The 13,325-nt window shown below is 36.2% G+C and overlaps 1 protein-coding gene and 1 pseudogene across 11 annotated transcripts; one reads left to right on the forward strand and one right to left on the reverse strand.

Moving 5' to 3' along the window:
• Positions 1-472: 472 nt before the first annotated feature.
• Positions 473-1,956, reverse strand: LOC129285411 (protein STABILIZED1-like; annotated as a pseudogene).
• LOC129285409 (alpha-L-fucosidase 2-like) lies at positions 1,570-12,729 on the forward strand. Of its 11 annotated transcripts, XM_054921101.1 has the most exons (12): positions 1,570-2,203; positions 2,296-2,458; positions 2,555-2,700; positions 3,537-4,438; positions 5,425-5,557; positions 5,959-6,117; positions 6,740-6,964; positions 7,062-7,163; positions 7,266-7,401; positions 8,024-8,219; positions 8,552-8,862; positions 10,229-10,365. In XM_054921101.1, exons 2-11 carry the CDS (start codon positions 2,314-2,316, stop codon positions 8,841-8,843), a joined length of 2,436 nt encoding a protein of 811 aa, XP_054777076.1. In that variant the 5' UTR covers positions 1,570-2,203; positions 2,296-2,313; the 3' UTR covers positions 8,844-8,862; positions 10,229-10,365. The 11 variants fall into 11 exon arrangements, 9 of the variants coding, with proteins under 9 accessions (XP_054777076.1, XP_054777075.1, XP_054777077.1 ...); XM_054921100.1 differs by having other exon boundaries at positions 1,570-2,458; XM_054921102.1 differs by lacking the exon at positions 10,229-10,365 and having other exon boundaries at positions 1,570-2,458; positions 8,538-8,715.
• The last annotated feature ends 596 nt before the right edge of the window (positions 12,730-13,325 follow it).

Below are 13,325 nucleotides of genomic sequence, written 5' to 3' on the forward strand. Positions count from 1 at the left end.
GGATAAATAATCAGAGCCGTCAATGCGAGGCAAATAGGCAGTACAAAAATATAAACACATAAAATAAATGTTATAATGGTTTATATTCTTTCACAATAAAAAAAAAAAACTTCTTCACAACCTAAACACAAATTAAAATCTTAAAATTAATTATCACAATTTTTTAAAAAATATAATTTCATTATACATAGATAAAAACATGTTAGGAAGTAGGAACTTTACTTCTCAACTCATATTATTGCAGGTTGTCCCATAAGAATTATGTATTTACATATATTTGAGTTGAGAATGAAACTTTTTTTTTTTTTAATGTTCAAGTTGAGAACATTTTTAAATTAACTAACAATTTTTTTTTCCATAAAAAAAATTTAAAGTGATTACGTTTGGGTTAAGAAAGAAAAGTCGTTACGTAACTATAATTTACTCATGCCAAACTCGAATTTGTTGCAAGTTTACCCAACATAAGTTGCAATTCTTCACCAATCAGAATCAATTGCAACAATTTGAGTTTGATACAACGGGCAACATTCCACAGCTCTGTGAAGTAAAAGCCTGGCAACTTCTTCATTAGCAAGCTCCACAACTGCCTTCCACAGCCTAACAGAATCAGGAATGTGTTCTAGCCCATTCCCTAATACCCCTCCTCTTGTTCACATCATCATGTTCCAATTTGGCAGCCTGCATCCACAGCTTCGCAGAATTAGGAATCGACTTCACACCCCTAGCTATGATAGCTTTTGCTTCTTCTGGATTTGCTAGCCTACAAGCCTCCAACCAAACATCTTCATTCTTGGGACACTCCTCACAGCCTTTGTGAATCAACTGCCTTGCTGCCTGAATCTTGCCAGCCACTTCCTCCAATCTTGCAGCAGCAATCCAACCAGGAGGGTGTTTAGGATTTGTTTGAGCAACACTCTTAAGTAGAACCTAGCTTTCTTGGTACCTGATATTTCTGCATCATTTGTTATTTTCATACTCTTAAGATCAGTCAGATATCGCTTCAGGTCCACAACAATCAACCCTGAAACAGAATCCAAGAGCCTATCCAACTTCGAGGACAACACAGTACCCCTACCCTCACCAACCGTAATTAAATCGGTAACCGGAGTTGGTGCCTACAGAGTCTCAGTTCCACCAGCTGCCCTACTCTTGGGATCCAATGCAGTAAAATGTTCTTGCTCATGTCTTGCCTTCTCAAGAAGTGCATCAGGCACGGGCACAAAACTTCTTCTTATTCCTCAAAGAATAATCCCCAATCTCCGGTATAGTATCCCACTCTTGCGCTGACATAGTGTACAATTTGCGTTTCAAATCCACACAAACTGCTCGGTAATCTTCGTGTTGGACGCATGATATAGTTCTCTATCCTTCCTCATCGAATCCATTCTCTCGTCAATGGCTTCCCACACCGCATCAGCCTCGTTATCGTTTTCATCATACTCGGCGGAAGCAATCAGCCCAACATCATTCCCTTTAAACTCATCAAATTTCTGATCCTCATCATGCCCTTTATCGTCCCCTTCCTCCTCTTGCGTCCCTTCCCTCTTCCTTTGCAATCGCTGCAGAGGCAGCACCACCAATCATGGTAGCCAACACGCTGACCTATCAGGCAATTCTGAAGCCGCATGAACAGGCCCTATATCAGAACGCATGGTGAATCCAATGGCACCACGGTCCAAGACCAGCAACATAATTTGGGAAGGATCGGAGGTTGAGTGCCACCAAAGAAGGGAACATGAAGAGTTGAAGTGGAGTAAGGTCGAAAACTGAGATCGGAGATAATAACGGAATCATCATCGCCGAGTAATTGGAGATTCTAAAAGGAATAAACGTTGATGTGATATGGGTATGCCTGAAATTTGCTGGATAGTGAGCTTTCAGGGCATGGAAGGAGGTCGTCCTGGGGTCAACATCTAGAGCTAGCGTTTTGTTGTTGGGCGGCACAATGAACACCATTGCAGCGTCTCCCCTGGATGAAAGAAAGAAAGACTCGCTCTTACTGTAGATATTTGCCAATTATAGAAGCGCAATGCATTGTCGAAGACGAAGAAAGTCGAGAAACCGCTTAAAGGACAAAACGTCATTTCTTTACACTAGAAAAGAGATGTATCTATAGTAGCATTTATTGTTTTTTATTATCTAAATCCCGCATTAGGGAAACGCGTGGCCACTTGTACCATTCGGCCACACTTGTTAAGTGACAGTTGCGTCAAGCAAAGTCTGATCTCTTTCAATTTCAAGTTCCACAGTCTACTTTTTTCGTTGCAAGGAAGGTGATTAGTTTTCACTTTTCAGCACTGAAGAAGACGGAGAATGATGAAAACTGCGGATTCTTGCCCTTTGAAGGTTACATTTACGAAGCCAGCGAAGCACTGGACCGATGCGCTTCCGGTAGGAAATGGACGCCTTGGAGCTATGGTCTGGGGTGGTATCACTTCCGAAATTATCCAGCTCAATGGTACCTGAATGTGACTTCTCGCTTCCCAAAAATCGATTTCCCTTCTCTTATTCTATTTGCAGGCAAAAATCATTTCACAATATTTGATTTTTGTAGAGGATACACTATGGACTGGGACCCCAGGAGTCTACACTGATTCCAGAGCTCCGAAAGCACTTTCGGAGGTGCGAAAGCTTGTTGATCACGAGGAATATTCAAAAGCTACTGAGGCAGCGGCTAAGCTAACAGGAAACCCTGCTGAAGTATGTATCTGCTATTGGCATTATCTTTTATTATGGCTAATTTTCTTCCTTGGGAGAATGATGTTAAAGTCCTATGCAAGGGAATTAATTACTGCAAGGTCCATTGACAACTGAACTAAAAAACATCACAACCAGTTGTCAATGCAGTTTAATTCAGTTGTGAATGGACCTTGCAGTAATTAATTCCTTTATATGTGGGACTTAATTGTAATTCTCCCTTCTTCCTTTTGTCTGGTATAAAGTGCTATTGTTTGGTAATCCTTGTTCTATCGGATAGGTAGGACTGTTTTGCTCACTGGTAGTTCATTCTGTTAAAATGTTGAGAATTATTGCAGTTGAGAATCACAGAAAGGGTAGTGATACTAAAGGGGGGAAAACTGTAAAATAATATATTTATACGCATCTAATTTTTGTTCGGATGACATTTTTAGGATAATTATGCATACTATAAGCTTTAGATCTATTTTCACTTCCTCACCAGTTTTGGGGAGATTGATCTTTCTCAGTAGAATTTAGATTTAAATGGTCCCCCAAGTTTCTAACCCCTGTTCCATCTAGTTTCTGAAATAGGATAAAATGACTTGTATCCTTCATTGTCATTATTCCATGATTGCTCTCTATTTTCACCCATTTATGACGCTTTGATAACCTGAAATCATTCAATGCCTTTCAAGTAAGTTGAGAATTTCAATACAAAAAGCATATAAAGAATGAGAGGAGAGTCTGTCTCTCTGAGGCCACAATCTTTGGTTCACGGACGTTCTCGTGCTATTCTACTAATATACAAGGCAAACTATGACCTGACAGTTGTCACATTCTTTTCTCGTGGAGTGTAGGTCTACCAACTCCTTGGTGATATCAGACTGGAATTTGATTATTCGCATCTAACATATGGGGAAGAGACTTATCTTAGAGAGCTAGATTTAGACACCGCAACAGCTAAAGTGAAATATTCTTTGGGTGATGTAGAATTTGAGAGGGAACATTTTGCCTCTTATCCAAATCAAGTGATGGTAACCAAGATTTCTGGAAGTAAACCTGGAAAATTATCATTTACAGCTTCTCTGGACAGCAAATTGTTTCATCGAACTTACATCAATGGAAAAAATCAGATTATAATGGAAGGAAGATGTCCCGGCAAAAGGATCCCACCAGAACATTCTGCAAAGGACATTCAACTTGGAATTGAATTTTCAGCAATTCTTGATTTGAAGATTAGTGACAGCAATGGGGTGATCAATATTTCGAATGACAAGAACTTGAAGGTTGAGGCTGCAGATTGGACTGTTTTGCTTCTCGTTGCTTCATCTTCCTTCAGTGGCCCACTTACACAGCCTCCAAATACTAGAAAAGAACCCACTTTAGAGTGTTTGAGTGCATTGAATTCAATAAGCAATTTGTCATATGCTGATCTATATGCAAATCATTTAACTGATTATCAGGAACTTTTTCACCGAGTCTCACTGCATCTTATAAAAAGCACACAGGACATATCAAGAGATGGGTCTTTGGAGATAAAGAGACATGCACTGTCTGTAGTTGATTTATCTCTCAAGGACTGTGCTGTAGCAATTTCAACTTCAGAGAGGGTGAAGTCATTTCAGACTGAGGAAGATCCGTCAATGGTGGAGCTTCTATTCCAATATGGTCGTTATTTGCTCATTTCTTGCTCGCGCCCTGGAAGTCAGGTGGCTAACCTGCAGGGAATATGGAACAAAGATCTTCAGCCAAAGTGGGAGTATGTTCATGTTTTGACTTCTTTCCAGTGGATATGGTTTTGATGGAGGATTTATACTACATATCCTTTTTCTTTTCTTTTTTTTTTGATAAATTATATTACACATTCTTGTGCCAAGCCAAAAAAAAAAAAATCTTTACACATTCTCACGTGCACACATACACTGGGACTAGGAATTGAAGATTAATATTCATAATTAGCAAGGCAATCTTCATTAATACAGCCAACCTTAATCAAGAGTGAGTGTATGTTTATATTAGCAGTGCTAACATCAACGTAGTTTTGCAGCTTTCGAGACAAAAGCTACTCTCATAAGCTTTTAACTAAATGCAGTTTTTCAGTTCTCCCACCACATTTTCAAGCATGCCCTTACTAGTGATGCCATGCTTTTATATTGTGTGTGTTCTCTTTACATATTACGTCTGGAATGTTTACTTTTCGAGAGGTGCTTGAATAATATCACCATCAGTACATGTTTCACCATTCTATTTTCTAAGTGATAAGGATTATACCACGTGTTTGTGCGGCTGCAATTGAAGAAAATTAAAAACCTCAGCTTCATGGAAGAGTTTGAATTTGTGAAAACTCACATCTGATTAGATATTTAATTTTTCTTTCATCTGCATTAAGATGCGTTCATGTCATCTTCTCTCTTTTGGTTTTTTTTTTCTTCGGGGTAAGATCTCTCTTTTGGCTTTAGTAGTGTGTTGTGGAATGTTTAAGAGAGTTTCTAAAATATCAAAAGGAAGGCTAGTCCAGGGTACCCTAGTATGTGATGGAAAATAGGACATGTTATCAATGTCATCACCGATATTCTGTTAACATTACGGGTTTTAAATTCTCTAATTCTCTATACACTGCAAATATTAATCATGGTTCCTTTTCCATTTTTTCCTTCTTTGTAGTAAATAGTGATGCCACATTTATTGCAATCCTTGCATTACAATTTATTCAAGACTAACAATGAACACGCTATCTTTTTCCAGTGGAGCTCCACACTTGAACATTAATCTTGAAATGAATTATTGGCCTTCTCTTCCTTGCAACCTTAGCGAGTGTCAAGAGCCCCTGTTCGATTACATTTCCTTTCTGTCTATAAATGGCGGTGAAACTGCAAAAGTAAGAGTTGTTCATCTTTCACATTTTAATCTTAGACTTAGTTTGTGAAGTGATCCCTCTCCAGTTATTTAAATTTAAAAAATCTCAGCTACTAGGTGGTGATCAGCTATCTGATTACAAGTACTAAGATTTAGAGACGTGTGCTGTCAAAGATGCAAAAATATCTGTTTAATTGGAAGCTTGTTCTCAAAAACAGTAGGGTACCTCATGGTCGGGGCAGTTTTCTTTCCTTTTCTTGGCCATGAGGGTTTGTTAATGTTTAAGGTTGCTGCAGAACTTGCATTAAAGGCAATGCTAGAAAGCCTTAAACCAGCTAAATCCCCATTCTTTTCTCGTGCATGCATGACTTTTGTGCTCTGTGTTATGCCTAAGTTCTCTAATTCCATTGCTAAATGCTGTAGGTAAACTACCAAGCAAATGGTTGGGTTGTGCATCACAAGTCAGATATATGGGCAAAATCATCAGCAAGCGATGGTGATGTTGTGTGGGCTTTGTGGCCAATGGGAGGAGCATGGCTATGTACCCATCTTTGGGAGCACTATGCTTACACTTTGGATGAGGCAAGTATAGTTTGACAGGCCTAAGATTTTTAATCAACTGATGAGATTAACCAAAAAATAAAAGTAAGACAAAAAATGAAGATAAAAAGTGTTTGAAAAGCTTCGGAGAATTTGAGAAATCTGATGCTGTGTCTTTACACACTTACACACAATTTTATGGCGTCTCAGGCTTTCAGTATTTGTGTTAATTTAATAATTTCATTGTTCTGCATGACGTAGTGCTTATGAGATTTCACTCAACTATATTGTCTGTATCAAACAAGTAACATATGCATATAGTTTTTATATGCGGAGGTTATCATATACAGAAAGCCTGCAGACATTTATTTATAGTTTTTATGCTAGTGATGCAAAATTTAATACCCCTTAGTTATCTTAGTTGAAGCTTATTAGGGTAGGCTTCGAACTAAAATCATTAAATTTTGTCTTTTTTGCATCTTATTAAATGTATGAAAAAAATTATTGTTTAATTTGTTTCAGAGAGGCTTTAATGTTTTAGTTTTAGAATAGACATCAGTCAATAGATTCTTTATAATTTTCTACAGACATTAGATACCGCGCTTGTACCATCTGATAGTAACCATTTCAAATGCAAATTTAGCTGATGTGTTGTTTCAAACAGGATTTCCTCAGATATAAAGCATATCCCTTGTTGGAAGGGTGTGTATCATTTTTATTGAGCTGGCTGATTGAAGGCAATGAAGGATTTCTAGAAACTAATCCATCAACCTCCCCAGAACATATGTTTATTGCTCCCAATGGTGAGTCTGCTAGTGTGAGCCGATCATCAACAATGGACGTAGCTATCATAAAAGAAGTTTTCTCCGCATTTCTTTCTGCGGCTGAGGTAAACTTGCTTTAATATTGTTGATTAAAGCATACGAAGCAAATGACTTCATCTGTGGAAAATTTGCATTTATACTTCACTGGGCTTTCCGAAACAGGTTTTAGGGAGAGACAAGGATGGTATTGTTGAACAAGCCCGAAAAGCTCAATCAAGGCTACGTCCAACTAAGATTGCGAGAGATGGTTGCATAATGGAATGGGTACAAGCTTGAAATTTGGAGGATGCATGTTGCTCTAATTTGATGGTAAAATTTTATATGCAATGCTTAAAGGATAGACAATTGATCTACCGTGTCATGCAGGTGAAAGATTTCAAGGATCCAGATGTGCATCATCGGCACCTTTCTCATTTGTTTGGTCTATTCCCAGGGCATACCATTGCTTCTGAGAAAAGTCCAGCTCTGATTGAAGCTGCTGAAAAAAGCCTGTATAAACGAGGTTAGCATAAGTTGAATAATTAGGTTACTTATTTCGGTCTTGTTGGAATTTCATTGTAGAATTCTTCCCTTGATTTGATTCATGATGCACTGCGTGGCTGAGTTTTGTTCCTTGTATCACTTTTACTATCCGGAGGTCCTTTACAATGACAAAATTTTGAATTCTGACACAACTGAGTTTGTGATATAACCTATGAAGAAGTTACTGTCAGCAATAATTTAAAGTCAACAATATTTCCTCATGTAAAAGGAGGTTGGGGGGGTATGTGTGTGTGTGAGCTCACTATTTTTTGAAAGGTATCTTGTTCCAAAAAAGAAGAAGAAGAAGAAGAAGAAGAATAAAACGTTTTGTTTTAAAACATCTTTACTCTTTAGCAGTCATGGTCTATAATCGGACGCATGAGAAACTAGACGCATGGATGTTGGAGCCATTTCGAACTACAAGATTCTTTTCTTAAACGACATTATGTTAAACAAAAGAAATATAACAATCTGTAGTATTATCTAATTTCCTGTATCAATTCAGCACTCTAATGAGCTTGTCATCGCATCAACGGAACACATGATATTGCTTGCGCTAAAGAAATAAGCTTTTTAGATTTAGATTTCGTCCTTGGAAACAGGAGAAGAAGGTCCAGGATGGTCGATCACATGGAAAACTGCTTGCTGGGCACGACTACGCAATAGTTCCAATGCATATGAAATGATCAAGCTTTTGATCAAGTTGGTGGATCCTGATCATGAGATACCATTTGAAGGAGGACTATATAGCAACTTATTTGCTGCTCATCCACCATTTCAGATTGACGCCAACTTTGGGTAACTTGTTCACGGCAATAGACTAAAATCCTTGTTTTTCAACAAATCTTTGTTCATCATCATTGGCTTAAAGAGACTTAAAAATGCCATTGTTTTTTAGTGATGTGCTTTTGTTCATGACATAACATCATTAATTCCGCGCTAAGCCCAAAGCAGCGTGCCTAGATGTTGATTTTAAACTTCTGTTGTTTCAAAGAATCTTCTATGCACGATACACTTTTGCTGTAGAATCTAAGATGACAGAGACTTGAAAAAGATTTTACGCTTTTTCCCCTTGAAAGAATTGACAGTAGTAGACTTGAGAATGATCGTGTACAGTTATGCTGTTGCAGTTTTACAGCTGCAGTAGCAGAAATGCTTGTACAGAGCACATTAGAAGATCTTTTCCTACTTCCAGCACTTCCTCAAGAGAAATGGCCAAATGGGTCAGTGGAAGGGCTGAGAGCTCGTGGAGGAACAAGAGTTAGCATAATGTGGAGAGAAGGGAATCTTGAGGAGGTTGGTGTTTGGTCCAATCATCACTCCACTCTCAAGAGAATTCACTACAGAGGTGCCATCCTCACTTCAAACTTTCTTCCTGGCGTCCTTTACAAGTTCAATGGACAGTTGAAATGCCTGAACTGAACCTACCGAAGTCTCAGAGGTGGAAGCTTCTTGACTTTTTTAAATATAAGCTCCTTGACAAACCCTTTATTATTATTATTATTATCATTATTATTAACGGTAGTGGCAACTTTGGAAGGCCCTCGAGTTCATGATCAAATGGCAATCTTGTTTCACTTTGGACTTCAATCTTTGAATGCTTATTGCAAAAAATGATCATTTAAATACTTCCTCAATTAAAAAATATAAGACATTATAATTTTAAGTAGTTACATATCTTTAAATTAATACTATTTTTTTATATTTATATCTATTTAATAGAATATTAGTGATTTATTTATTAGAGGTATTTTTGAAAAAATATCTTATATTTTTTAACATCTAACCTCTTAAAAAATACCTATATTTTTTAATAGAAGGAATATAAGTATAATAATTTATTTTCATAATATTTAAATTTAGAAATATTTAAATTGATATATAAATAAAAGAAAAATTAATTTATAGGTCTTTATAATTTTATTTATTTTTGAATTAAGTCTCTATAGTTTATATTATTTTAATCAAGTCTTTTTAATTTGATCTATTAAATATGAAGGTTAAAATTAACAATAAATTATTAATTTTTTTTTAAAAAAATATTTTTTGATCTTTCTATTAAAAAATGTATGATATTTTTAATCTTTTAAGGTGTAATCATTACCTTTTTTTTTTAAAGTGGCCTCGTTGATAATGATTTTATATTTATTATAAGGTGTTTAATAAAACATATGATGAGTTTAAAAATAGATAACTACTTTATTAAAAGGTGAGATTCGGTTAAAAATGCTTTATATTTTTTAACAGAAGGAGTATGTTTATAAAAAAAATTAATACTTTTAACTAGAATTAGAAAAAATTTTAATTTAATACATTATTTACGTTTTTATTAATTTTATATGTATAAATTATTTACGTCTTTATTAATTTTATATGTATAAAAATATTTAAAAGATAATCTAATTATATAAATTTTGAGTCATACAAATTATATAATTAATTCTAAAAATATATAGTCCTTTAATAAAAATATAAAATTTTTTAATTTTTTAAAAAAAATAATTTCAAAGATTTTAATCTTTAAAAATTGAAAAAATTAATTGATTAAATTATAGAAATAAAATAAATTGGAGGAATCTAACTCAAAATTTAAAAAAAAAAAACAAAGAATTATAAGTTTATTTTTGTCTAAATAAAAAGGGGTAACAAAGAAACAAAATCAAAACTCGGTAAGAAAGCAAAACGACATCGATTTGTCTCACCAATAGACGACTAAACCCTGGCAAAGCCCTCACTGTTGCGTTGCGTGTTCTATTTCTATGTTCTAAACTTGTGGCCTCGTCTCCTCCTAGATTGAATCATTTCAGTGCCCGGCAGAAGTCAAAAATGGCTTGGCGCTCTGGATCTCTGTCTCGCTCATTGATGACTACAGCTAGGGCTTCTCTCCGCTCCTCTCCACCGTCTCCCCTTCCCCGTCTTCAGCCGCCGCCACTCACCGCCCCTCACCTTCAGTTCCGCCGCTTTTCTTTGGGCTCTTCCAGGTACAATCCTTCGTCTGATTACTCTGTGCAACTACTAGCTTCCATTTCCATGTATATTTTTTAAATGTAGTGCTTAAGCAATGCTTAATCACAGACGATTCAGTTAAAGTATTTTGCCTTCCGATTCCCAGTTCAGGAATTTCTGGGATTCATTCAATTGATGGCTTAAAAAGTGATGTGGTGGACAAAAATGAAGATTTAACCTGAGATTCAGCAGTGGTTTAATCTTTTGTTTAAATTATCCACCATGTCAAATTCATCTGTTTATAATTGTATGCGATTAACTTCTGTTTCATAACCATAATCTACCAAGTCTGTTAGGCCAAGAAACCAAAATGAACCATGAACTTGCTCCTCATTTTTTTTTTTGACAATGTTACTTGCAAATGTCTGTAATTATGTTATGCTTATCATCTTTTTCCATTGACATAGGAGCTTGGGGGAATTGGGATGCACACAATCGCTCTTACCACTGCACAATACAATGGCTACTACCTGTCTCACGTCGCACTTCGCTGTCAGTGCACGGGCTTTTTGCGAGCTGCCCCATGGTACCTTCCGCCGTTCTTGTCAAGATCGCTAGTAGTTTCTTTGTGAGTCTTGCTGATTCTAGGACACATGAAAGACACACACACACACTCTCTCTTCTTGCGACCCCTCAACTTCTATAGAGAACCAGAATTGTAGGACATCGGCCTTATTATGTTAGGAATTAGTAAGTGCTGAATTGCTCATTCTGAGTGATAAGTTGGTTAGAGCTTAGATGTGTGTGAAATGTGAATGTATCTCGCTTGGTTGATAAGAAGGTATTAAGATTCGAATTTATAGGTAGGAATGGAAAAGATGGGTGATGCGCAAGGACATGGTTCATCCAATGGCATGAGAAGAATGCTGCATAGTGCATAGTAGGTTCTTTGTTCCTATACTAAGTTGTAAATTTCGTATTATTTATTTTCACTTCGAATCTGATACAAGTGAGTGACAGATGATTCCTAGAGGTGAACTGAGGCTCTGGTTAAATTTTCCTATACATCTAAACATCTATAGTAAGTTTTATTTTTGTGAGGCTTTAAGCCTTCTACGCATGCTGTTTGTTGTTGCACAATCTAACATTTATGAAACTAAATCTGCCCTGATCTTGTGTTTTCTTTTGCAAGCTTTTCATGTTTTCTTAGTCTGTTAGACCATAACAAATTGATAGGCTTTATCTTAGTTTCTACACAATTCTGGAAATTCTATGACTAAAAATCAAGGTGAAGATGATTGAATGGTTTTGGAGATGTTTCCATTTTATGCCACTCATAACATTTGTTACTTTGCACCAAAAAAATATGGAGAAAACTATAATGCTGTTCATATGTTCAAAATGGCTTTATGACCAGCCCTTTCACCAGTTCTATTTTTACATACTATGGGTTAACTCATTCATTCTTCTCACAGGTGATCCTGACTCGTGACTTTGGTTCTGAATCCTGATTTAATGTTATCATTAACCACTTTAAAACGACCTTCTTGACATCACTCCAAACCCTTTGCTTCTTACTGTGCCAAACAGATGGTGTAATTGCTCCCTGTATGAATTTCCTGCTAGGAAGAAAATTTGAAAGCTTCGAAAAGCAAGGGCACGGTTGTAAAACGTTTTATTCTGTCCATTCCTTTGGAGTATGGTTTAAATCTTATGCAGTACTCTTAATGTTACTATGCTATCAATGCTGCTTTCTACTGCTTTGATTCCTCAGTATGGTTAATTATACTGTGAGTGGAAATACTGGTTGGACGCTATGTTTTGCTTATAGACTTTATGGGTTCAATATCAAAATAAATTTCATGCGTGTCTGGAGTGCTTTAATTTTTGAGTTTTTCCTGTTTTTTATGTACCATTCAATTGGGACAAGTGACCTGACGCTGGATTTAAATTTAATAGGATTTTCTAAAATTATGATGCTCCATAAGTGCCCATATTTATGCAATTTTTGTATCCCCCACCCTTTTGTACTTGCAGGTACCTGATGGAGCTGTTGGATATGCATAGCTTTTACAAGAATATCAAGCGATGATTTGTAGTGAAGTGTTATGTAGGAAGTCATTTACTTATGAAAAAAACTTGTGGAAGAATCCTGATTCCCGATTGAGACACTATTTATGCAGTTTCTAGTTTGAGGGAGGTCCTACCTCTATTTCTGATTCGTGTAGGAATACCAGTTCTTGCTTGATTCTTGTATCTGGTCTTTTTAGGTTAAATGCTATACTTGCTCCTTGTTTCATTGCACTATTGGGGAATAATATGATTTTCTCTGCTCCATCTGAGGAGAATTTCGGATTTTGAATTTTTGATGTACCCTAAACAACGACCCAACAGAAACTAGTATTTGGTTTATATTTGGGACAAATTTAAAGTATAATCTTTGTTGTGTTTCTATCAATAAAAAAAAACATATTATTATATATTAATAATTATTTTATTCATACATAATCCTTCAAATTGAAATCAAATCCGCCACTGTGTGCTGTCAGGCCATACGCCATTGTACTTGAAAAAATTTTGTTCTTGACCTCGATGAGCGAACTGTAACTAGAACACTTTTTTTTTTTGGCATGTTTGTTATCATTTTTGTGAATTGACAAGCGATAAAACCATTGCACCTAACTCTCCATATTATCTTTTCTGATTGTCTATTTATTGGAATGGCTGTACTCCGTCTGAACTGCTCAAGAGCAAGAAATGCATGAAGTTAAAAATCAACACTGCCTTCGTCGCTTTGACGAAGTTGATGATGTTGACTTTAGAGGAGACACAGTGCGAATAGTCCCTGTTTTTCCTATTTGTATTTATCAATATAACCTCCAATATGAGCTCCATCAAATTCTACATCGTTTTCATCTCACTTCCTTGTCTAAATTATCTAGTTGGGTCGGATTAGTC

The sequence above is a fragment of the Prosopis cineraria genome, unplaced genomic scaffold (genome assembly GCF_029017545.1).
Source record: "Prosopis cineraria cultivar Desert tree isolate PC_DT_omini unplaced genomic scaffold, ASM2901754v1 PC11, whole genome shotgun sequence".
Classification (NCBI taxonomy): Eukaryota; Viridiplantae; Streptophyta; class Magnoliopsida; order Fabales; family Fabaceae; genus Prosopis; species Prosopis cineraria.

What these genes read in the sequence shown, in the direction of transcription:
- LOC129285409 (XM_054921100.1), top strand. Translation starts at nt 2,314, where the DNA reads ATGATGAAAACTGCGGATTCTTGCCCTTTGAAGGTTACATTTACGAAG. An exon ending in CGAAATTATCCAGCTCAATG is followed by an intron (nt 2,459 to 2,554) that starts GTACCTGAATGT and finishes TGATTTTTGTAG; the next exon opens with AGGATACACTATGGACTGGG. An exon ending in ATGGTTGCATAATGGAATGG is followed by an intron (nt 7,164 to 7,265) that starts GTACAAGCTTGA and finishes CGTGTCATGCAG; the next exon opens with GTGAAAGATTTCAAGGATCC.